Source organism: Mustela nivalis, assembly GCF_964662115.1.
Source record: "Mustela nivalis genome assembly, chromosome: 1".
In the NCBI taxonomy this organism is placed as follows: Eukaryota; Metazoa; Chordata; class Mammalia; order Carnivora; family Mustelidae; genus Mustela; species Mustela nivalis.
Genome location: NC_139020.1, coordinates 200203098 through 200228873, shown reverse-complemented (window position 1 = coordinate 200228873; position 25776 = coordinate 200203098). Strand labels below are relative to the sequence as shown.

The window sequence follows — 25776 nt, the reverse complement described above, 5'->3', positions numbered from 1 at the left end:
ATGCAGGACAGAGTCCCTCAGGCTCGCTCTGGATCTTCTACGCACATAGCTTCCTCCAGGAGCCTCACCACATCACCCAAAGCTAAGTGGGGGTGTCCCCCTCACAGTGACTGCTCTACTCACTCCCACTTCTCAAAACAGCTCTCAAGTGCGGAGACGGGGATCTGCCTGGCCCACCGTGGAATCTCCAGTTCCCACCACGGGGCCCGATACAGAGTAAATGCACGTTCAGTGAGTGTTTGCTGAATGGCTGCTGGATGGTAAGTGGTTTTGTGGGTGGTTCAACGTGGGTGGGCAATTTGTGAAGCTCTTAGCAGAGAGAGATGACAGGAGAGGTCTGGGAAAGTTCGTCATGGTTGCTAAAACCATCACGTTGTTAAAACCGTAAAATTTCATAGACGGTTCCTTTGAACTCTCGCTTTATTTTGTGGCTGCAATTAGGTAATCTGGACCTGGGGCAAGTCTATACTGGCCTTCCCCTCTGCCTCAGGAAGGGTGAGCGTTCCAAGGCAGGGTTTGACCCCCGGATAATACACCGCAGATCAAGACACAAGGGCTCCTCTAAAGGTTTCTCAAGCAGATAAATGCTTTCCTCTGAAAGCAATTTGCCAGGACGCACAGAAATCTGTAGCCAGCTTCTAGAAGCCGGTCTCTAAGAGCCGAGAGAACACAGCACTTAAGGAAGAGCGTCAGGGCCACGAGGAAAAAAGGACAATTTAAGGAGAAAAAAGATTTTATGAAGATGAAAAAAAATAGGGCAAATGAATTTAAAGCCAATGCAGGTTTTAAGTAAAAAGTGAAAAATGACCCCGTAGCCCGGGGAAGAGGATACAGCGGAAACGAAAGAGGGTAAGGCAGGGCGGCAAGTGCATCTCCTGGGTCTCTAGAAAGATCCAAGCAGGAGAGATGGCTGTGGACAGAGCAGCTGCAACAACAAATTCCACCAGATGTTTCCCTAGCTGTGTTCACAGAAAGGACTCTCTCGTTCCCAGTAAACATTAAAAAAAAAAAAACTTTTGTAAGCAAAGAAAAAGTTTTATGAGTTACCAGGTCCCACGGAGCAGAGAGCCACAGTGGTGGGCTCCTGGGAACCGTGCAGCTCAGAGTGTCCCTGCCTGCAGGATTCGCCCCGCAGAACACTCGGGTCGTTCAGCCCCGTCTGCAGGTGACCGGCCCGGACCTGACTGCCTGCCAGATCATGAGAAAGGTGGGGAGGAGAGGACCCAGGGACACAGCAGCCTTTGGCAGCAGGGGAAAGCCTGGACCCTCTCACCCGGGAAGCCCACCCCCGAGGGTTTCACCTTCTCAGCCAGCCCATCAGGCAGCCCCAGCAGCCCATTCACAAGGATAAGTGGGCTCATGTCTGTAAAAAGGACTGACTTCCCAGAAGGAGCTCTGGTGCCCCCTCCGGAGGGTCAACAGCTGGCCGGAGACGTTAGTCATCAGCGGGGGACGCAGGGCTGGGTCTCTACCCTCCATGCAGGGAGCCCTACTAGTCTGAGGCAAAACTCTTGAGAATGTACTTACTACTCAGACATCTAGCCTGCAAGGTTTGTGAGCTCAAGTCCCATACCATCCCGGAGAATGGGCAAATTAGTTAGTGCTACGTCTGTAAACGGAATCTCGAAGGGCCATGTGAGTTCACAGCTTCAAAGAGAGTCAAGAATTAAATGATTTTGGAAACAATCCCTGATTGTCACAGGGAAAGTAAGATCATTAAGATATGGAATTACATATAAAATATGCCTCCAGGGGCGCCTGGGTGGCTCAGTGGGTTAAAGCCTCTGCCTTCAGCTCAGGTCGTGATCCCAGAGTCCTGGGATCGAGCCCCGCATTGGGCTCTCTGCTCAGTGGGGAGCCTGCTTCCTCCTCTCTCTCTGCCTGCCTCTCTGCCTACTTGTGATCTCTGTCTCTCAAATAAATGAATAAAATCTTTAAAAATAAAATAAAATAAAATATGCCTCCAGATCGAACAGTCATGACTTTTTGGCTACTGGAATTGGGGTGATTTGGTATTTTATTTCTTTATGTATTTCTCTATTTTCCAAATTTTCTACCATGAACATGTATTCTTACATTTATGACCCAATGTGTGTGTACAAGTGTGTGTGCGTACACACACACACAAGAATACGTCTTCTAGGGACGCCTGGGTGGCTCAGCTGGTTAAGCGGCTGCCTTCGGCTCAGGTCATGATCCCAGCGTCCTGGGATCGAGTCCCGCATCGGGCTCCTTGCTCGGCCGGAAGCCTGCTTCTCCCTCTGCCTCTGCCTACCACTCTGTCTGCTTGTGCTCACTCTCGCTCCTCTCTCTCTCTCTGACAAATAAATAAATAAATAAATAAATAAAATCTTTAAAAAAAAAAAAAGAATACGTCTTCTAGAACATGTCGCTACTTCTTTTTCTTCTCCTAAGGTTTTATTTATTTCTTTGATAGAGATCACGAGTAGGCAGAGAGGCAGACAGCGCAGTGGGGAGGAAGCAGGCTCCCTGCTGAGCAGAGAGCCTGATGTGGGACTCAATCCCAGGACCCTGAGATCATGACCTGAGCTGAAGGCAGAGGCACCCAGGTACCCCGCTACTTATTTTTCTAATGATCACAGCCAGTACCGTATCTGTTTGCTATACCCAAGAAGCTCCCTACAAGAGAAACTCCTCTCTGTATGAAATTTATCTCCGCAAATCTCGGCTCTGTCCTTTGAGACCCACAAAGACACCAAACAGCCAGAGGCAGCCACTTTCAGGGGCAAGTTAGCTCAGGCTTTCAAACTCACGCCATCTTTCCACTTCCATGCCTTTGTTTCTCCAAAACCACACAGGGACTTTTTACCCTGATCTTTTCCTTTATGGGATGTGTGTGTGTGCACGCACCCCTATGTGTTTAAGGAGTACAGAACCCAATTTCCTAGGTGATGCAGAAGCTGCTGTCCAGGGACTACCCTCTGAGGAGCACAGTCCTGTTCTCTGCACACCCAACCCCATGTATGGCCTGCCTCCTCCTCAGTCACCCCCTCCCATCTCCGCTTTCCCAGAAAAGTCTATGTCGAGTGGACTCCAATCAACTTTTGGGAACAAAGAACAGAAACACAAGTAAGAAAAACGGAAGTCCCGCTTATCCTGTCTCCCACCTTGTTCTAGAACTTGCAGTTGCTCGTCCGACCCCCTGCCCAGCCCCTCCGCCAGCCGTATCCCTGCACCGGCCTCCCTGGTGAACCCGGTCCTGGCATCCATCAGTCCATCCGGTCCGTCCGTAGGCTCTGTAAGGTCTGAAGGTGCCCCTTCCCCGCCTGGAACCCTGGTTCACTATGCTGGTTCCATCTTGCCAACCTGCTAGTCGAGGCCCTTCTGTCTGCATTCCTGTTGGACCCTTCCTTGTGTGCCCTCCCGCCGGGCCCCCACCCCAGACGTCCCGGCCACGTGGAGTTTCCAGCCGTTCCCCTCAGATGTACACCCTTCTGTGTCGTTTTCACACGTGGTTTCTTCTGCCCGGAATGATCCTGTCCCTAAATCTACCTGATGAGCTCAGAGTCATCTGTCCAGCCGGAAGCCCTCCTGGTTTCTCCCGGGCAGTTAGTCCTTCCTCCTGAGGCACTTGGTCAAGCCTCCTGAAGAGCCCTGTGGAAGAGACCTTCCCATGCTGTCGCGTCCTCCAGGGTGATGACTATCTTTGTCCCTGGCAGCAGCAGATCCTCGGTCGTGCTTGTTGAAGAACTGAAATTAAACTCCTGGGAGGTTTGCCTTGTTGACTGTTTAATGTTCTAGGATCGTGTCTGTTTGGGGAAGGATCTCAGATGGTGGTTCTCATCCCTATGGCACAGCAGGACCCCCTGGGGAGCTTTAATATGCCTCCTGGTAAGGACAGGAGTGAGACCAACTCAGGATTTGGGGGTGGGACCCAGACATCAGCATGTGGTTCAGCTCTTGGGGGGCTTCTAGAGGCTTCCCCGCTGGCAGGTGGATGCTGTGATCTGGTTGGGGGCCTTTCTTCCCCACCGGGGTGGGGCGGGGACCGGGGTGAGCCACGTCCGAGTCCACGGGGCCCTGCATGGTTAAGACACAGCTTTACAGACACTTTTAAATTAAGGAGTAGGGGGTGTCCCGGAAAAGGCGAGGAGTGGGGGTATCCCCTCTGGGAGGGGGGAGGCACTGACATTTGGGGGAAGGGCAGGAGTGGAGAGAGCGAGCTGGCCTGCAAGTGTCAAGGGCTTTTCTTGCGTGGACACAGCAGACAGCAGGTGCTTGGCCAGCCCCCCTCTGGTGTGCAGGGGAAGCTGTGGTTGAATGTCACAGGCCATGTGGGGAAGGGCCCTGAGCCAGGCAGGGTTAGTCCTGTCCTGGGGAGGGGCAGGAGGTGGGGTGGGGGTGGGGGAGGCCCAGGCCTCTGCAGGAGTCACTTCCGGTCTTGCCTTTATCAGAACAGGAAACCCCAACCCCAGGGGGTCCGGGGAGGGTTCAGTTTCCTGAGGGAAATGGCCTAAGCCCCAGCTCCACCTCCACAAGCCCCCTTTTCTTCCCTGGACTTGTCTCCCATCTCTGAGTGGGACAGACAGGAACGACTGCAGGGGTGCTGGGAGGAAGACGTTGAAGGCCTGCGGCCAAGAGCCCAGACCAGCCGGTTCCCAGCACCTTGTCTAGAAGCCCCAGTAGTAGCAGCAGCAGCAGCAGCAGCAGTCAGGGCTTCTCGAGGGACGCACAAAGTACATGCTCTCACCTACTATCTGGAGTGGACTTTGGAAATTTTTTTTTTTTTTTTTTTTAAAGATTTATTTATTTATTTGACAGAGAGAGATTACAAGCAGGCAGAGAGGCAGGCAGAGAGAGAGGAGGAAGCAGGCTCCCTGCTGAGCAGAGAGCCCGATGCGGGACTCGATCCCAGGACCCTGAGATCATGACCTGAGCCGAAGGCAGCGGCTCAACCCACTGAGCCACCCAGGCTCCCAGACTTTGGAAATTTTATGGGCTCGATGCACTACAGCCCCTGAACCTCAGCCCCTGAATCTCACTGAGGAGAACTGCAGAAACACGAACGAGCATTCATCGATCACACACGCACGCGCACACGCTGAATGGCGAGCCACAGCAGGTGCCACCCACCTGTCCATCTGCGTGCTGAGCTGCTGTGGCTCTGCCCGGGGGGGGGGGGGGGCAGGCGCTGGCCGGGAGGGCTGTGGCTGCAGGGGCATGCAGGGGGCAGCTGAGACCAGCTCACGGGAGCCCCCTGCGCACACTGCGGCCAGCCCTGCATCCCGGGACCTCATGGTGGGACGTGTCCCAGGACATGAGTGTGTGAAGTCAGCCATGGTGGGAATATTTACACAGCAGTAATCATCAGATGCTCCAAGTTAGGTCTTACTTCTTCTATCAAAAGCCGGCTGCTCCATGTTTTCCCAGCACCCTGCTACCTCACTCCCAGCAGCTGCTGGCCTGGGGGCGGCATGAGAACACCCCTGACCTCTAAGGTGTGCTCCAAGGACCAGCAGCATCAGCACCACTTAGGACCTTGCTAGAAGGGCAGATCCTGCCCCCACCGCCTCATGGCAGGTGCCTGAGTCAGAATCTCTGAGGGCAGTGGCCAGAGACCTGTCATTTATCAGGATCATGGGAAGGCTATGCTCTAAGCACCAGAGAGGAGCAAAGGGGGCTTTGAGTGGGAAGTGGGACAGCCCATCTGAGAGTCATCAAACCCATGCAGGCAGGAGTCCTCTGACTTCCTCCTCTTCACAGATCCCATATAACAGAGACAAAACTTAGGAGAAAAATCAACCACGTTGCCATTGGCCACACAACTGTTCCCCATCTGTCGGCGTCTCTTCCACGACTCTAGCACGTTTGTGTAAAAAGCAGTTGCTGGTGCATTTCTTTTCTACATGGGAGAACCCATGCATTCACATCCCAGATTTCTTCCAGAACAACAGTGCCTTGGACGCTGACACGGTCACCGAGGGCCGCTGACTCGTTCCAGAAGAGGTTCTGGGCTATTTTTCTTCTAGCGCCGGCATGCTGCGCAGAGGCGGCTGGTACCCGAAACGTAATCTTCAGAATTAACATTCCTTGTGCTGGAACCTGGCTTGGACAGCAGGAAGGACACAGCCCCCTCCCCACTTTCCGCGCAGAGCCAGCCCCGTGGAAAGGAGCACGGATCCCTAATCCTCTTTATTCTGGGAAGTATTTTGGCACAACTTGGCCCTGTAGTTTATAAATAAGCCCTTTGTTGGCTGTAGGCGGCGGGTCATGGTGCTGTTGAGAAAAACCCTCCTCCAGAGACTTTCATGATGTGGTTGGTTTACCCTTTAGCTTTAGGTGAAGAATGGGTCTGCAAATGGCCCGGCTTTTGGGCCACATAAATCACTTATTAATAGGCAACACCCCTGGACAGGGAAAGGCTCAGGGAAAACCACCCGCACCCCCACCTCATGTACCCCACGCGTTTCTAACAGATCCCGCTCAGCAGTCCAAGCAATACTTTTTGGTGCTGCCTCTGACCCCACCACGGGGGTTGGTGGGAGTCAGAGAAAGGAGGCCTCCAGGCTATAGAAGCTTCCCAGGTAGAGGAAACAGTTCGTGCAAAGTGTGCAGGTAGAAAGTAGGCATTCGCTGACATAGAACTGTCCAGAATAGTCTAGAACATTCGGTGGGGCTGGCAGATGAGCAGGCAGAAATGGGGTGGAAAGAGAGCAGGTGTCAGGTGATGAAGCCCTGACTGGGCCAGGATAAGACGCTGGGTCTTGACTCTGTAAATACTTACACCTTGAGAACGTGCCACCTGCCCAGCCTATTTCTGCCCATCCCGGACCCAGCGAGCCACCAATCCTGCCTCTCTCCTTGGTGTCTACCCATCCATTGGCCATCCTCCATCTCTCTCCACCCACCCAGCCCAGCCAGCCCGAGTATACCCTATACCAGATACAGGATTTCTCTTTCCTCTTCCGGGTCCTGAAGGTCCTGCGGTTCCCCTAGCAACTCCCTACACATATACAATTTCAGAATTACTCCACCCAACCCAAGTCACCTTCGGGCTATTCAGGGGGTGGTGTTAGAAACAAGGAATTAACAGTCACGTGACCGTGGGGCTCACCTGGCCCGAGGGGTGGAAACCACACAGCCAAGACAAAGGTATTGTGGGCAGTACGTGTGCTGAGCACAGAAGGACCCAGAAATCTCATCCTGACGAGCAATTCTTTGAAAAGTCAGCTATGAAGCCATGATACCACATGGCAAAGCATACCCTTCCCATAATTATGATGTGTTTATGTCCTTCGAATGAAAAAAGGAATCAAGAGAGTTAACCTTTTGCCAGCTTTTCTTTTTTTTTGAACAGGTGAGGGGAGGCTCAGGGGAGCAGTACTTTAGGTCTTGGTCCTTCTTCAATGGGTTAAATCTTGTTAATACTTTGGTCTAACATCTTTTATTGTCCTTTATGGTGAAAACACATTCCTGATTATAGGAATCATCACACACACACACACACACAGTCCAAGGCAAAGAAAAACCACCCTGAGCTAACTACTGTTAACATTTTGGTGTATTTTTTGTTCTCATTCTCTTTTCCTGACCTATTTCTAAACATAGCTAAGACCACCCCTTCTTTACAGTTTTGAATCTAACTTCCCCTCCCTCCACTGAATAGATGATAGGAGAAAACGCCTATGAAAGTTTCTGGAAACTCCATCCCAGTGGCCGCACACCGACGTTCCATAACTTATTGGACTAAATCCCTTTCCTTGAGGGCTTGGGAAGTTTCTAACATTTTACTCTTATTAAAAGACTGAGACTGAGCTTCCATCGCCACCCTTGGTCAGACCTCTGATAACTTCCTCTCGGTAGAATTCTAGAAATGGAACCAAGGAAGAAAACTCTTGTTTAATGCTGAGACTTCCAAGCCCTCTCGCCACACTGCCTTACAAAACGATAGGCTGGCCTGCAGAGAGACTCCCTAGCCTGTCACTAAGGTGTTCCCAAGCTCCCCACAATGTTAAGGGACTATGATGGGCATGGGTGGGTCTATCTAGTAAATGTGCCCTGATGCTTCACAGGAGAAGAGGAAACATTTGTAAAACCAAACCAAAAAACCAAAAACAATAACAAAAAAGAAAACAAAACCAAAAAACTAAAAGAAAAAATTAGAAACAGAATTATTTGCCTTTCCTGCCATCTCTGGCTCCAAACCCAAACCAGTGTTTTAATAATAATTAAAAAAAAAAAAAAAACTTAAAGAATTGCTCAAGACCCTTTTAACTGGCTTCAAACCAAACTGCTGGGAATGTTTCATATCTGAAAACTGTAGCAGGAGTTTCTGTTGAAGAAGACAACTCCCTGCTCACTTTTTACACTTAAATGTCAGCTTTACTCCCTAGAAGTCAGCCTCTTGCCCGGAGGGGGTGGGGGGGAAACAGTCCGGAGCCTCCTGAGGCCCACTGAGCCCGGGTGCGGAGGAGGCTCGGCGGCCGCTGGGCTGGAGCTGGGGCTGGGGCGTTGCAGAGGCCGCGGGAGGGCGGTTTTGGATAACAGCTCGGCGGCGGATAGGGATGTGCTGGGTCCAGGACGGCCGGCTCTGCACTCCCCGTGCCCCTCGCTCGCGGCGAGCCTCAGTTTACCGGCCTGGAGTCGGGGCTCCCGCACCGACCGCACTCACCTCCGCCGTACATCTGGCACAGGTAGGGGAAGCGCCACACGTTGCCCAGGCCCACGGCGTACGAGATGCAGGCGAAGACGAACTGCAGCGGGTTGGCCCACAGCGGACGCGACTTCTCCATGGCCGCGAACTGGGCGCCGGCTCCCCCTCGGGCGCCGCGTGGGGCTGCTTCGGAGCGCCGCAGCCCGGACGACCCGCCCGCTCGGCCTGGGGGTGGCCCCGCGCGCCTCAGCCGCGGCTGCTCACTCGCTTTTTAATTGCTAATCTCATTAACGTGCGCCGGCTGGAGGGGCGAGGCTGGTAAATGGATGACGGCGAGCCCCACCCCGCCCCGCCGGGCCGCCGCCGCCGCCGGGAAGGCGCCCGGGATTGCGCCTCGGACGGCGGGGCCAGGGGTGGTGTCCGGGGCCCTCCGGCTCCACCTCGGGGCCCGCGTGTTGTTGCGCGGCTGTTCCGGAGCCGTCAGGTTCTCCCAAACATCTACCCATCGTTTCCTGGGTGCCTCCTAGGTGCGGGGCTTCATCTGGGGACGGGCTGTGAGCCACACGCAGACATCCCAACCCTTGTGGGAATTGACATCCGGGGAGGGAAATGCTTAAACTGGCCGGGATAAAAGGTCCCATTTTCAACTACTGTTGACCTACAGAGAAGACAATTTCATATGGTTCATTTTGGTCCATATAAAAGACTGAGACACGAGGAAGGCAACTAAGGCAAAGCAAAAGGGTGAGCAGTACGGTGGGGGTAGGCTGGGGTGGACCCGGAGGGCTTCCCAGAGGAGGAAAAATGCTGTTTGTCCAGAGACTGGAAGGAAGGGAGGGACTCCGTAGCGCCTCCACTCCTGCGCAGACACACACTTCTTGGAGGAAGAGGAAGCCAGGCAGGCAGGTTTCCTTCCATCTACAGATGGGCCCTACATGTGTGCGGAGCATGGAGTCTGGCTCTGTAGTGCCGGATGAGGGTCAGGATTCCTTTCGAACAACCTCTGTGGGATATACTCCACTGCTCAGGTGGGTCTAAGGGCTAGAGATTCTGATTTATTATGCCGGAGTTGAAGCCTAAAATACCTGTCTGGAAAGGTTGTTTGGTTCAAAGTGGTCACTACACCTGTCTCAGCCTGGTGCTTGGAGAAGTGCTAGAGCTGGCTTTAGAGCTCAGCTCTACCACTGAGCTGTGTGACCTTGGGCAAGTTACTGAACCTCTCTGAGCCTTTGTTGCCTAATCCGTAATGGAAACAACATATCCGCCTCCCAAGGGCTCATGTGAGAATTAAGTGATAGCTTCCTATCTGCCACATAATAAGTGCTTGATAAAGGGGGCAATGGTAGACATCTCCAGAGGTTTGGATAAATGGAAAAGGTAGCATGCTAAATTAGTTAATAATAATGATAGGCTTTGAACAGTGCCTGGTACGGTGTCAGGTAAGGAAATGCTTGATACCTACATATAAAGAGATGAGAAGTGGAATTGCTAGTGGAAATCTTCCTTGAAGCCAAAATGAGTTCACTACTCTGGTTTCTCCCCGAGTCCCTGCCTGGCCAGCCGGTGGCTCTCGAGGAAGGTGGAGGCTCCTCTGATGGGCAGCCTGTCCTTGAACTTCCGACCTCCAACAGCCAGAGCAGCGGAGGTCTACGATACAGCAAGGAAGACCCTTGCTGCTTTTTAAATGTTGGAATTCTAGTGAGTATTCTTCCTACAACTTGCTCTCTCCCCAGAGGGACTGACCATTCTGGGTTTATGGCTATGTGTTAGTTTCCGCGGCTTGGACCTCTAGGCACATGAACTTGGGCAGCGTGTGCGCTTTCATGCCCAGCTTCCTTGCACAAGTCGTTCTGCTCAGGGAGCACCTCTCTAGGCTGTTCTCCCTGCTGCGTAGTTCTCCATGCCACGAACCGACTCTGGGCGCTGCCTTAAGGACCTGGTACCATCTCCAGTTTGGGGCTATCGTGAATAAGGCGGTGATGAGCATCCTAGTGCCACTGGGAGACGAGTCCGCTCATTGCTGGGAACTCCTGGGCTGGACGGGTAACTAGAGGTTTAGCGTGAGCAGATATTGCCAAACTGTTGCCCGGAGAGGTAGGACCAGTTTGCACTCCCACTAGAGTTTCGGTTGTTCTGTATCCTCAGCAATATCTGTCATTCTGTTTTAAAAGCGCTTTCCGGTTTGGTGGGTGTGTCGCGATGGTTCGCTGTGACTTATTGAAATTTCCAATTTCCTGCACGTGAGGGAGGCTGCATACCTTTCCCTAGGTGAACTGGGTCGTCTGGATATCCTCTGCCATGAAGTGTGTGTTCTTTTGCCAGCTCGTAATTGACTTGTCTTTTCCTCCTGACCTAGATCGTTCCTTACTCCTTCTGGATATGAGCCCCGTGTCAGTTTTAGGTAGGACAAATGCCTTCCCTCTGTCTGTGATTTGTCTTTTTATTCTCTCAGTGGTGTCTTCGGATGAACGGATGTTCTTGATTTTAACAAACTCTTAACAAATAACTCTCGAGGGTGAGTTTTCCCTAGAGGACGGCCGGCCCCACGGTGGCATTCAGGAGCTGGGCACTCTGGACAGATGTCCTGCACGGTTGCTGGCCATCTGTTTGCAGGGGGTTGGTGTGACAAAGGCAAGGCCCCCTCCTTCCATTCCCTAGCCCCAGGGGTCAGGCCTGTGGGTCCCAAGGGTCACACTGCCAGACCCCGCAGGAGCCTGATCAGGGTGGGAGGGGGTTCTGGGCGGAGCGCACAGAGACACCCCATAGTAGGACAAAGTAAATCCTCTGGGGCAGATGGCCCAGGGTTCCTGGTGAGGGTGTCTTCTGACGTCCACCGACAGCTCCCTCTCATCTGACCAGACCAGAAGTGCAGCTGGGCGAACAGGCCTAGGAGGGGCAGCTGCGCTTCTCTGGGGAACTAGCAAAGCATGGGGTGGAGGTGAGCAGTGGCAAATGCTAAAGGGACCAGCTCTCTCTACAGAACGCAGGGGTATAGCACTCGCCGATTTCGCCGGTGTAAATACTCCCCCTGTGGCCAAGTCCAAGCTTCCAAGACGTTGCCGCTAAACCTGGGGTTGGGCAGAGACGCGCAGGAGCCCACCGCTGTCTGGATCTCCATGGGACACGCGCATAGACACAGCCTGGAGAGCAGGACGGAGGTGCAGTGAATCAATAGCGAATTAGTGAATTAGTGAATCATTAGGAAGTGGTGGGGTTTGAAGGCATTTGTCACCTCTGTTTTATGCCGTTAGTTTTCCCTGTTAGTTTATGTAACTGAAGTTTTAATCGTGGCTGCCCTTTTTTTTATTTTATTTTAAAGATTTTCGTTGTTTATTTGACAGACAGGGATCACAAGTAGGCAGAGAGGCAGGCAGAGAGAGAGAGAGAGAGGGAAGCAGGCTTCCTGCTGAGCAGAGAGCCCAATGCGGGACTGGATCCCAGGACCCTGAGATCATGACCTGAGCCGAAGGCAGAGGCTTAACCCACTGAGCCACCCAGGCGCCCCATCGTGGCTGCCTTTAACAATCAGCTCGCAAGATTCTGGAAGAGGCGGCCCTCCCCCAGAGCCTGTGGGAGCAGGCGCCAGCACTCCGTAGGGCCCCGGGGCTAGTGGAGCAACTTCTGTGTGGTGGGGGCCAGGGAGCAGGGCCGGGTCTCAGCAGGGCTGATGCCCAAGGGAGGCCTCACCCTGAGTGCTCCCTGGGGCCTCCCACTGCCCGGACAGAACCTTTCCCTCCCACTCACCTGTCCGGTCTTATCAGGCCCCCTGTCAATCAGGTCAGAGGGTCAGCCTGCCCCAGTTATCTGATTTGGGAAAGGAGGGACGGTCCTGATTCAACTGCATGGGTGTGGCCATGGCCCTGTGCAGGGGTTCCGGGTCTTTCCCACCAACTCCAGCCACGCAGCTGTCAATAATTAATGGACTCGCCTGCTTGATAATGCTGTTACTTAACACCCCCCCCCACCCCGCCCACCGCATCAATCCCTAGTTCCCCATGAGATAAAGTCCAAACTCCGGAGCCGGGTCCGGACAGCCTGGAGGAATTTATTTTTTAATTGGGCCAGGAGGAATTTGACCCTTGCTCACCTAGGCTTTTACCTTCCCGACAGTGCTGTGCATTTTAATACTCCCGGGGCTGTTCCCTCAGCCAGGAACACCTTCTGCCTTCTTGACCTGGGAGAGAGTCCTCTCCATTCTTCTTGACCCAGATGAAACACTATCCTTTGTTGGAAGCCCAGCACCACGCCTGCCTCTGGCCAGGCTGCATTGTTCCCTCTTCCCTGCACCCCCCCCCCCAAGCCTGGGGCTGCAGATCTGGTTTCTGACGCTGTCCTATCCACTGGCCGTGCAGCCTTGTCCCGAAGACAGCAGGATAGGTGTCCCCTCTGCTCCATGGCTAGTGTCACATCTTTTTAAAAAAGATTTATTTATTTCACAGAGAGCACACGCTTGAGAGAACATAAGCAGGGGGAGCGGCGCTGGGAGATGGAGAAGCAGACTCCCCGCTGAGCAAGGAGCCCAATGGGGATTCGCAACCCCAGGACCCCGGGATCATGACCTGAGCTGAAGGCAGACGCTTAACCCACTGAGCCACCCAGGCGCCCCGGTGTCATGTCTTATTCATCGTTTACTCCCTAGTCCTATTCCTGACATTGAGTGTCCGTAAAGTCCAGAGGATAGATGAGCACTTCGGGGCCATTTCATCATTATTGCTCTCTAGCATCGATAACCGAGGTGCCCACATTTCAGAAGTTTTCTCCAGACATTCGAGTTTTTGTGGCTCACCCACCACGTGCCGGCAGGCTGCCGGGCTGGGGCACAGGAGGCACACCCGGGGTCAGAACAGCGCCCCCACCCTGCTGTCCGAGGGACCTGCTTGCTCTCTCTGCGGGAGGGCAGATGGGAGAGCAGAAGCCCCAAGGAGCTGCTGGGGTGGTGGTGGGTGGGGGGGTGTGTCAGGGGGTGAAGGGGAGGGTCCTCCCGGGAGCCAGGCTGGGGGCCCCCCGATATAAGGGCTGAGTGTGCACGTGTGTGTGTGTGATGAGCAGGCAGGAGCTCCCAGGAGACCTGAGCAAGTGGAGCTCCTGGGCGGCCCCCCACACCCCCGTCCCCCAACTCTCAGTGTCACCAGCCTATTCGAGCGTGGCCCTCAAGCATCCGTGTGCCCACAGATGCCCTCGGGGCTCATTCAAAGGCAGGTCCGGCTTCGGGAGGTCCAGGATGGGTGGGGCCTCCTAGGGTGCTTTTCTGACAAGTTGCCAGGGCACGCCGCCGGCCCTGGTCCAAATTCCCGGACCTCCAGATCAGACCCTTCTGATCCAGCTGATCAGCGTGGATCAGCTCCCCACGCTGTGGCCACATCTGCCAGGGTTTTGAGCCCGTATTATGCCCCATTTGTGAATCACGGAGACTATTCTCTATGGATCGTTTTCCTGGGTGGCTCAGTGGGTTAAAGCCTCTGCCTTCGGCTCGAGTCATGGTCCCGGGGGTCCTGGGATCAAGCCCTGCGTCGGGCTCTCTGCTCACCTATTGGTGATCTCTGCCTGTCAATAGATAAATAAAAATTTAAAAAAAAGAAAAGAAATTCACTGTTTCACATAAATGCATTTTCTTTCTTTCTTTCTTTTTTTTTTAAGATTTTATTTATTTGACAGAGAGAGAGAAATCACAAGTAGGCAGAGAAGCAAGCAGAGAGAGGAGAGGGGAGGAAGCAGGCTCCCTGCAGAGCAGAGAGCTCGATGCGGGGCTCGATCCCAGGACCCTGGGATCATGACCTGAGCTGAAGGCAGAGGCTTTAACTCACTGAGCCAGCCAGGCGCCCCCGTAAATGCATTTTCAAAGGAAGCTTTCGATCATTACCATATCGGCAAAGATACTGTTTGTCTAATGCCTTTTAAGATAAGCTGGTAAAGATTCCAGAATGTCTGTCCACTGTGAGCCACCTTACGTCCTCTCCGGTGCTGCGTGTGCAGTGAGGTCACCCCATCCCTTGCCCACAGGCGGCGCCCATGGAGCCCCAGAATTCCACGGCGTGCCCGGCGCTTGGTAGGCAGTAGTGGGAGCCCGAGTAGTGGACCCGAGTGGAGCAGATCCACCAGCACATTTCTAGATACAGGGTTTCCGTGGAGAACTTGGGACAAAAGCATTAAGGTCCCCAAATGTACTGGGGCCACACTGCCAAGCTCAGGCCTCTGTTTTCAGGGAGGGGAGCTGAAGCTGGACTGTCCAACGGAGCAGCCACTGGCCACATTGCCATTGTTTAACCTTATTTTATTTTTGTAAGATCTTACTTATTTGTCAAAGAGAGAGAGAGAGAGAACGCACTGGCAGGGGGAGGGAGAGCAAGGAGCCTGATGCAGGACTCGATCCCAAGACCCTCAGGTCATGACCTGAGCTGGAAGGCAGATGCTTAACCAACTGAGCCACCCTGGTGTCCCCTACTTAACGTTAAATGAGCTAACGGGAAATAAATACTAGGCATGCTCCAAGAGTCGGGTAGTGCGTGTGGCTGGGGGCTGCCGTGCTGGGCAGCTGGACAAGGAGAGTCCCCATCACTGCAGGACGCCCCGCCGGACACTCCTGATGGGGGTCTGGGGGACTGAAGGGGGGTTTCTCTGCTAATTGCTGCCACAGAGAGCTTCCCGCCTGCCGGGCCCGGACTGTGAGCAAGGAAGTGGGACGCAGCCATGTCTGAATGCTGTCCTGTCTCCAGAAAAGATGGGACTTTCTTTTGCTGAATGCGACCCCTCATCTTCCCATTGGGAGGCTGGGTGTGCCCTCGGTGGCTCTGTCTCGTGAAGCCACTCCATCTGCAAGAGTGGAAACCCCACCCCCCACCCTTCCCACTGCCTTTCTGTTTCCAGGGACCACGGTCTCTGGTCTGGACTTTACGGGCACCCAATTCCACGTATCGCCCTGCTAACTCCCAGTCCTTTTACTGTCTCTCAGCCTTGAGCCACCCAGACACGAGCCTCTCGGGGTTCACCAGACTGCTGGTGAGTGCTTCTGGAAAGATCTCACAGAGCTGTGATTGGGTCTGCAGCAGCCACGGGCCGTGAATCCTCAGCAGGGTCTTGATGCTGCTGTTGCTCCGGGATCTCTGTCCTGTCTCATGGCCCTGGGCCGGGGTCCCGGACCTTCTCTGGGCACCTATCAAGCCTCTCTTTCCATCCCCCTCGGCCCACTGATGACTTAACCCAGGTCCTGAGCAGCCCTTGGCCGGCTGACAGCTCTCCCTCCAGCGCGGGACCCTTCCTGCCCCTCTCCCTCCTAGGCTGCCTCCCTGAGCGTGGGCTCCCGCTGCCTCCTTGTGCCTCTGGGGCTGGTGTTTGTCCCACCGGCCGCTCTGCTCCTCTCCCTGACACGGCAAATAGCTTTTCTGTGTGTGTGTGTGTGTGTGTGTGTGTGTGTGTGTGTGTCCCACATTCTCTGTCCCGCATCCACCATTCACTCCTTTACCTCTGATCAGGGGGTGACCTAGGTAAGAATGAGGCTCCCCCGGGACCTTGAATCCCCAGGCCGACACCGAGTATACAGCGACTTCGAAGACGAGACACCTCGATGGAAAGACATCGACCTTGTCAGGGAGTGTGGGAGTTTGGCAAAAGATGGTAAGGAGTAGAAAAAGAGATACTTACGGACCCTATTCCTGTTTTCCCTGTTCATGGTGAAATAGAACAGCCAGGCAGACAAACGCACATCAGATCTACGGCCCACAAATGATCATCTCGCCCAGGTCCAGAACGGGATTGCCAGCCCCGAGGGGCACTTCCGCCATCCTGTGCGTCAGAGCCCCCACTCTCCGTGCAGAGGGAACCCTCTGCTGACCGCGCCTTTCTTGCTTTTCCCTATGATTTACTCCCTTCCTTCCTAAGGCGTGAATCCCTGATCACTACATTTTCATCTTATCTGTGTTTGAACTCTATAGTATGGAAAATACAGCGACTATCCTTCGGGGTTTGGTTTCATTTGTATCACCTGATTATTGCTTTTTAAGTTTCCTCCAAGTTGGTACGTGTAGCTGTAATTGATGTTTTTCTTTCTTTCTTTCTTTCTTTTTTTTTTTGATGCTCTGTTGTATTTTCTCTATGATTATAACCACGGATCGGTTACCCACTTTACTCTCGGGGGACATTTGGATCATCTTTGGGCTTGGATGCCGTGAAGAAAGCTGCCAGAGCCTTCGGGTGCATGTGTCCGGGTGCATGTGCGCACGCGTTTCTATGGGCGCGTGTGCTGAAGCGGATGCATGTGTGCGTATTTTCAGCTTTGGTAGACGATCCCTAACCGTGGTTGCATCCGGGTCATTGCGTCACTACTCTACACCAGCCTGCAGTTCTAGTGGCTTTATATTCTTGCACGGTCTGATGAAAGCAAACAAAGGAGGAGGAAGCATGCGTAAGAATTCAGAACAGAGAGGAAGCAAAAAGTAAGATGGGAAAGGCATTCCAGTGTGGCAGGAGTTATGGTAAATATCCATGACTTAAATGGACTAGGACAAAGACTGGGATAAAAATTTCATTTAGAAGAAACATACTAAACGTAAGCTCACAGAAAAACTTAGGGTGAATTGATGAAAAGGAAACGCCAGGAAAATAGTATCCCCAAGAAAGCCACGGAGAGGTGTATTACTTCAGACGAACAGACTTGAAACCCAAAAAGTGTTATTAGTGACAGAATGGACGTCTGTCACCAGAAAGATGGGACGTTTTCAAAGTGGAATACAATGAATAAAACAGCTTTAAGAAACTGGAAGCAAAAATTGATAGGACCGCTAGGAGAGCCAGAGCTGGCTGCCGTCACGAGAGAGACTTCTACGCACCCGTATGTCTGTGGCTGGCAGAGCAGGAAACAGAAAGAGCCTAGACTGGAAAATGATACATTTTATATGTATATGTATGTGTATGTGTATGTATAAGTGATACATTATAATAAGAACCGAGTGGAATTTCTAGAAATGAAAAAACGCAGTAATGGAAATCAGAAACTCAGTGGATGGGTTTAAAAGTGGTGGCTCAGTGGGTCGAAGCCTCTGACTTTGGCTCAGGTCATGATCCCAGGGTTCTGGGATCGAGTCCCGCGTCTGGCTATCTGCTCAGCAGGGATCGTGCTTTCGCCTCTCTGCCTGCCTCTCTGCCTACTTGTGATCTCTGTCTGTCCAATAAATAAATAAAATCTTTTTTAAAAAAGTGGATTAGATAAGTCATCGAACTCAAGGAACTGTCAGAAGGAATTTTCTGGAACACTGCACAGAGAGACAAAGATTAAGGTACGTAGAGCAGTAAAGTGGCCTATGTTTCTTTAGAATCCTAGAAGGAGAAGAGGGAAAAATGGAGACAGAGCAATAAAGTGCTAAGAGTTCAGCATTTCCCACTACAGGTTCCCTCAGCCCAGTGACTCCCAGGTAGGATTTTTTAAAAAGAACAGATATCAGGATACATTAGAGCATGTGCCAGAATGGCACGGTGAACCCATAATGTGTGACCAAGATCTCACCACCGAGGAGCATTTACTTCGTGGAATTTTGAAAAAATTAAAAGGTAGAACTTAAATAAGGCATGTAACTTGGAAGCCTGATAGGAGTTAAAACGTTCTAAGGACGTAACTTTCTCGGCTTCATCAAAATATGCAAAGTGAACATTTCAGGGGGTTGTCCCCAGGGCCCTTTATGGCTATCCAGGAGCGAATCAGGACTTGTACCTTGCATTTGGCTGTTGCAAATGGAGCTGCTTTTATTTTTTAACTAAATTTTTTTATTTTTAAAGATTTTATTTATATGTTTGTTAGAGAGAGAGAGAGAGAGAGAGAGAGAGAGCACAAGCAGGGGGAGCAGAGGGGGAAGCAGGCTCCCTGCTGAGCAGAGAGCCCGATGCGGGACTCGATCCCAGGACCCTGAGATCATGACGTGAGCCAAAGGCAGAGGCTTAACCCACTGAGCCACCCAGGTGTCCCCAGAGCTGCTTTTCGGATGGTTTTCCCACCTTTTTATTTTTGTGGCATGAACTTTCTGGAGAGACCGGGTGAATTGCAGGCCGTTGTAGAATGGCCTTCATTCCGGATTTGTCCGATGGTTTCTCCGGGGCTTATTGAACACCTTTTTTTTCATAACTTGCAGAAAATGTGTCAGTTTGGTCTTCCCACAGCACCTGTGACAGGTAGCGCTGCACATGCACTTTAGACACTAGACTATATCCTGATGGATGGGCTTTGGGGGAGAAGAGTGAGCATATAAGCTTTCTGAGTTGGCATCTGACGTTTGCAGTGTGGGAGAGACTGCTGGCCTTCCTCCCCGAACCCTGCAGAGCCCTTCGGACTGTGCGGCCCACCCCAGCGCGGCGGCGGCGAGCCCGGGGATGGTGGAGAGTGGCCAGCCGGGACCCAAGGCGGGGCGGCCACACAGAGTGGGGCCGGGTCGAGGCGGGGTGGGGAGCGGGCGGCTGCAGGCTGCGACTGTTTCTGGTCCTCCCACCGCTGAGGGACGTGACAAAGTCACGGACACAGGAGAAAAGAAAATGAAGTCTAAGTCTTGCCAGCACAGGAGGCCTAAGTGGAAAATGACTTCGGGAAACGCTAGAGCGAATGTTTGAATTTGTAGACTCTATTATAGAGTCTGTCCTGGCGCGAACTCTGGGGCCTCCAAAAGGGGCACCTGGGTAGCTCCGTGGGCTGGGCCTCTGCCTTCGGCTCAGGTCATGATCTCAGGGTCTTGGGATGGAGCCCCCCACATTGGGGGTCCCTGCTCTGCGGGGAGCCTGCTTCCCCCTCTCTCTCTGCCTGCCTCTCTGCCTACTTATGGTCTCTCTCTCTTTCTCTCTCTGTCAAACGAATAAATAAAATCTAAAAAAAAAAAAAAGGAAACCACAAAGGCAACATCGAGGGTGGGGGGGGTCCTCCTGTCCATGTGACCCCTTCCCAAGGACGACCTCCTTCAGCCGAGTCACCTGAAACGATTTTCTCGAAGTTGCTGCAGATGCTGCTGTTCGTGGGCACGGCCACCGCCGAGGGGGCATCCTTCAGAAAGGCCTGAGGGGAACAAACAGGCGTTTCACAGGCCCCAGCAGCAATGGGTTTATTGGGAAAACAGTGTGGCCGCCCCCCGGGGCCACTCAGCTGATCCCCCTTGAGGACCCGCAGCTGCGTGCTCTGCAAACACGGGGCCCAGCGGGCCGCAGAGAACCCCTCCGTCCTTTCTGTTGGTGTTGGCCCGGTATGCTTCTGCGCCCCACATACTTGTGCAGGGAACAAACAATCAGGACCAGCCGGGAGGCCTGATCCACTGAGGGAGAACAGATTGGGCTCTGTGAAAATATTTTCAAGGGTCAGAGTGTCCATAGGGCCCTTGCTGTCCCCATCAGGGACCCCCTGAGGACTCCCACTGTGCCCTGCGGCGCTGTTCTGGGCTTGTGCTCGCACAGCCTAACGGGAGGAGCCCCGTGAGCCTCGCTCTGCCAGGAAACACACGTGCTTCATTCTGCAAGAGCTCCCCAGGTCACATTGTTTGGGATTTCTTTCTCCCCTGTCGATCCTGGAAATGGGGTCTGGGGCGGAGCGTGGGCACTGCCGGGGAGCCCGGGAGAAATGCAGACTCCTGCGGGCTCCTCCCCAGGCCCCCTCAAGTCAAATCCCATGCTGTAGCCGGCCCCACCAGTGGGGTTTGTAGGCCTGGTCACGCCTGCGGGGCACATGGGGTTCGGGGTTTGTAGACCTGGCTGCAACGGCAGGATCCTCCGTGCGGCTTTAACACACATCTTTCCTTTCCTGCCCTTCTCGTGGCTCCTGGGGAACAGCCCACTTCTGCCCATTCTCTCTCCTGCCTTTTCCACTTTCACGAAAATGCCTTCAGAGTCAACAAAACCATCTCGGGCTTGCGCATGGTCTAGTGGGGAGGAAGACAGAACGTGCTGGGCTTCTCCTACCGGAAGGGAAATGGTCCCTTCACTTCATATCCCTTTCCACTCAGGCTTCTGCCCTATTGCTTTTTGGTTTTGGTTTTGTATTTGCTCTTTTCTAGCAAAACTCATCAAGAGGCGTCTATACGCCAAGTCTCTCTCCTCCTGTTACTTACAGTCACCTGCACTAGACCTAGCACTCCCAGCCCCCAGTCTAAGGAAACCGTCTGGTCAAGGTCACCAGTGACCCCACATGGCTTAGTTTGAAGGTCAGTCCTCAGTGTCCCTTCCTTACCTACCCCCCCCCACCCCTCTGCTGTTTGTTTCTTCCTCTAGCCTGGGCTCTGGCTCTCTGCAGCCCCCTCCCTGTCTCCTCTGCTGAGTCTTCCTCTTCTCCCTGCTCTCACTATACATTACAGCACCCCTGCTTCCCACCCATACTCACCTCTTGGTGTGATTTCCTCTCTCATGGTTTGCAGCCGCCTCATCTACACTGCTGTCTCTCCAGCCCAGACGTCGAGACGGGGGTGTCTACCGTCTCTCGAGCGTCCTCCTCGAGAGGAGACAGACTTCCTGACCTGCTCCTCATCTCTGCTCACCCACGTGTCACTGAGCAGTTAGTCGCTCAGGCCGACCCTCTAGAGTCATTCTGGACTCCCGTCTCTCGGACCCTACTTCCAGTCCGCCCCGATGTCCTCTTGGTTTCATCCTCAACACAGATCCGGGGTCAGACTCTCCTAGTGTCAGGCAGGCGTGGCAGCCGGCAACGTGGAAACGTCTCACGCCGAACGCTGGTGCGTGGCGCCATCTGGCAGTGGCCCTCCTGCGTGCACCGGTCTCCACCGAAGTCCCCCAGCAGCGTGTTGGAACCCAGCCCCGGAACAACCGCAACTGTCCGGCAGCGGTGAGACCATCAGGAAACCGTGGAGTACGCAGGTGAGCCAACGGGAGGCAGGACGAGGAGGACGGACTGCGGCTGGACGTGAATCGCAGGCACGGTGTGGAAGGAAGTCGCACACAGGCTATGCGGTGTGAGTCCATGGGTGTCAAGTTCAAGAGCAGCCACGAGGAGCCTCAGGGTCTGGAAGGCGGAGGAGTGATTGCCCCTGGGCATAGGTGGGGCTGCCGCCTGAGCAGCACTGAAGGCCTCCAGGGGCAGATCGCCGGCAAGTCTTCATCCAGGGGCTACACAAAGTGCTTGCCCTGTGGGAGTGCTGTGAGTGTACACCTAGGATCTGTGTGCTTTGCTGCTAAGTTTTCCCTGGATTCAAAACACCCAGACTCAAGCGCCGCTCTTCCCACCTGCACGGCTCCTCCCTGGATCCAAGCCCGGGACTCACTCGGGTGACTCCCGAGCTGCCCCTGCTCCCAGTGTTGTCCAAGGAGATCTGAGCTCAACACAGCCAGAAAGTGGCTGGGTTTTATCACTCTGAGGCTCACCTCTGCAACGGCTCCTTCTGAGTAGCATCTAGATTCTTCCCAGTCAGCCTCATGGCCAGCAGGATCCAGCCCCGGGGCTCCTTGCTGTCCTACCACATGCCTGGCCACTCTCGGCAGAGGCCTTTGTCTGCTGTTCCCTCAGCCCGGGAACAAGGAGGACTGTTCTGACCCGCCAACTGACCTTGCACTCAGCACCCCCGGCACTCCTGTTCCTCCTCATTCTGTATGACTCTCGTGACTTTACTCCAGCAACTTCTTCCTCCAAAAAACTCTGCATGGTTTGAAGGGTAGACCCCAGAAATGTCCGCCCAGAACCTATGGGTGTGACCTCATTTGGAAAAGGGACTTTGCAGGTATAATGAAAGGTCTGGAGATGAGAGCATCCTGGTTAGGGAGGGCACAAACTCCAATGGCAAGTGTCCACAGAAGAGAAGAGAAGGGGAGAAGACACCCAGAGGCCCAGAGGATGCGAAGATGGGGGTGCAGATGCGGGGTGATGAGTCCACCAGCAAAGGACTGCTGGCTGCCATTGGAAGCAACGAAAGCTACAGGGAGTGGATTTTCTCTCCGGGCTTCCAGAAGGAACCAGGGCTACCAACGCCTTCAGTTTGGATGCCTGACCTCCAGCTGTGGGCAAGAATTCATCTCTGTTGTTCTAAGCCACCGAGGCTGAGGTAATTTTCTCCAGCAACTCTAGGAAAATCATGCATATGCCATATCATGGATTTATTATTATTATTTTCTGTGTTCTCTCACTCTTGGCTCCCTGAGGGCACAAATGACTATTTTGTGCGTGATGTGTTTCAAGCACCAGGGCTGGGCACCTAGTATGCACTCAAGCCTGGAAAGGAACGGATTTATTGATTTTAGTGTGCGAAGTCCCTGCTGAAGTATTCTAAGACTCAGCCGATTAAACAAATGGTTGACACGTGGCGCCCTGGAGGGGCCAACAGGAATGGACGCTGCCCGTGGCAATGTGGATGAAGGTCAAGAACATTTTGCTGAGCGGAAGGAGCCAGACATAAAAGAAAGCGGGCTGTGTGAAACGAGCTGAGCGTTCCCAAGAGAAAGCAGATGAACATGGCTCTGAGCCCAGGGCACGGGAGGGTCACTGAACACGAGCTATTTTTTGGGGGGTGGTGAATATGGCCCAATCTCTTAGTGAACACTCAACCATCGCGTCTGTCCGAACTCATCAAACGGGACCCCTGATATGGGTGCAGGTGACTGTATGTAAATGATATCTCAAAAAAGGTGGTATCATCAGGTGGTTTGTCTAGAATAATGTCATAATTATCTAGAGCAAATCCCCACTGTGGACCCTGAAGCAGGTGTGAAGATGTGATTTTGGAGTCCAAGACTCTATGTAGAAGGAAGCAGAAAATGTAACACCAAAGGGACAGAGAACAGGCAGCGCTGACTGTCGGGAGCCTGACAAAGGGCGCACACCTGAGAGGCGGCGCTGTCGGCAGAGTCCCCATCTCCGACCCCAGTGCTCCAGCTTCGCACCTGCCGCTCAGGCCTCCGGAACGCACCAGCAGCCTCCACGGGGAGTGAGGAGCCCTTGACTGAGTTAATAGGGCAGCTGTCCTGGAGGACACCGGGGGTTGCCTGTTACCCCCACCTGGCTCCCTCAGGCTTCTCCTTATCTATTTATCTTATCTTATCTATCTTTTTCAGGCGGGCTTGACTCTGACAACAGATCATGGATGTTAGTTACCAAGCGGGACGGGCACTGGTTCAAGGATTCAAAGGTCTAGTTCATGTGAACCAGTGATCAATTTCAGAGGTCTTGTTGGTGGCTTTCAAATAACAGCTGTTTTATAAGGAAAGGAAATTCCAGAGCAAAGTCTGATGTGAATATTGATGCAAGACTCCCAAGGAGTATGTCAACTAATAGGAACCAGCAAGGTATAAAAGGATAGTGTATCATGACTGCTGCAGGGGGGGGGTCCCTTGGGAAGCAGATGACATAGAGATTGGTGTGCAGGACCCCAGATGGGTGGGGTTGGGGGGTGGTCCGTGGGAAGGGGAAGAGCAGGGCTGGGCAGGCCCCATGGAAAGGCTCTGAACCCTGTGGGGCATTGTGAAGGGGGCAAGAGGGCCTGACCCTTGTACCTCTACATTGACCCTTGTCAGATGCTGTCACCTGGAGGGGCAGGTAAACTTGGCCAAGGCAGTTCACTTTAGCTGGGCAGTCAGCAAAGGATAGGCATCTGACTGAGAATAGTTGAATATCAGAAAATTAAGTGTTGCACTTTGCAACCTTAATAGAAAAAGATGAGAAAAAGAGTATCATCTCAACATCTGGCAAAATTCAATACCCATTTATAACCTTTATAAATGATCTCAGCTAACTGGGAATAGACAAAAACATCCTTAATCTAATACAGAATATTGTAAACGTTCTTCTTCTTCTTCTTCTTCTTTTTTTTTTGTTGCAGAGGAGCAGAGAGAGAGGGAGAGAATCTTAGGCAGGCTCCACGCCCAGCACGGGGCCTGATGTGGGGCTTGATCTCCCAACACTGAGAGCATGACCTGAGCCGAAATCAAGAGGTGGACACGTAACTGACTGAGCCATCAGGTGCCCCTTTGCAAACATTATTCTTATTTGTGAAGTATTTAAAGGGTTCCCCTAGAGACTGGGAATGAGGCAAAGCTGTCCTCTATCACCTTCCATTTAACACTGTACTAGAGGTCCTGGCCAGAGAAATAAGGCAAGAGAAATAAAGAAATGATACAGTATCCCACTTACCCAGAATTATTTACCTGCAAACTGCAACTATGTAACAATGCAGATAACCTGGCCGGTGAACATTGTCTTATAAAGCACCTGAAAAGGTATTGGAGCTGCCAAGATGCCAAGTCTATGCACATCACCCATAGAAGAGGAGTCCCTTAAGCCCTCACTCTGGGGATAGGAATAATTCTAATAAGCTTTTCCAAGCCTGTACCACTTAGAAGCAGAGACTAGGCATGGGTCACAATCAGAGTGTGAGCTACCAGCCTGATGAAAGGACACCCGTGGACGTGGGGAAACCCTAAGAAAAGATGCAGTTGCTCAAAAAACATGGTGCTTGGGCCCCCCTGGGTGGCTCAGTTTCTTGAGTGTTCAACTTTCTGTTTTGGCTCAGGTCATGAGCTTGTGGGTCGTGGGATCAAGCCCTGCGTGGGGCTCCACATTCGCCAGGTAGTCAGCTTCAAGTTTCTCTCCCTCTGTCTCTCCCCCTGCTCGCACACTATCTTTCTCTCTCTCTCTAATATATATATATATATATATATATATATTTTTTTTTTTTAAACAAACTACAGTGCTTGCAAACCACTTATTACTGGGGCAAACAGCACTCCATACCTTAGCAGCCCGCGGCTGCTAGACAGTCATTGACACTTGTCAGGAAAAGAAAATTATAATTGTGACTCACCACTTAAAAGGATGGGAATTATGTTGCGTACGAAAGGTTTTTCTAGTGTCCGGGTTTTCAAACAATTTTGGTCATTGGTATGGGGAAATTTTCATTATCAGAAAACTAAGAGGTAATATCTAATTTTGAACAATCTACCCAAGGTCTTCATGGCTTAAGCAGCACTTGTGCAGGACGCAGGGGTGCGGTTTCACCAACACTGGTGTGGAGCTTCTGTCACGGGCCCTCACACTTGAGTCACCGAGGGGCGCTGTGGGCTGAGGGCTCGCTCAGTCGAGGGATACGCTTTTCCTCAGAGCCCTGGCTGTGGTCTGGCCACACGAGCACACGCTGGGCTTGAAAGGCTGAGCAGGGTTGTGATTCCTCGTCTGAGTTCAGCCTTTGGGAAGGACTAACAGCATGTACAGA

General features: G+C 52.9%; 1 protein-coding gene and 1 long non-coding RNA gene across 2 annotated transcripts in view; one reads left to right on the top strand and one right to left on the bottom strand.

The window, feature by feature from the left end:
• The window catches only part of SLC6A20 (solute carrier family 6 member 20), a 34009-nt gene extending 25078 nt beyond the window's left edge, over window positions 1-8931 (bottom strand). Inside the window, exon 1 of the mRNA XM_082705711.1 lies at window positions 8633-8931. Coding sequence (XP_082561837.1) covers window positions 8633-8753 — 121 coding nt within the window. The 5' untranslated portion in view covers window positions 8754-8931. The remainder of the gene's footprint in view (window positions 1-8632) is intronic.
• The window catches only part of LOC309851022, a 25764-nt gene continuing 8390 nt past the window's right edge, over window positions 8403-25776 (top strand). Inside the window, exon 1 of the long non-coding RNA XR_014304591.1 lies at window positions 8403-8654. This is a non-coding gene — a long non-coding RNA (uncharacterized lncRNA). The remainder of the gene's footprint in view (window positions 8655-25776) is intronic.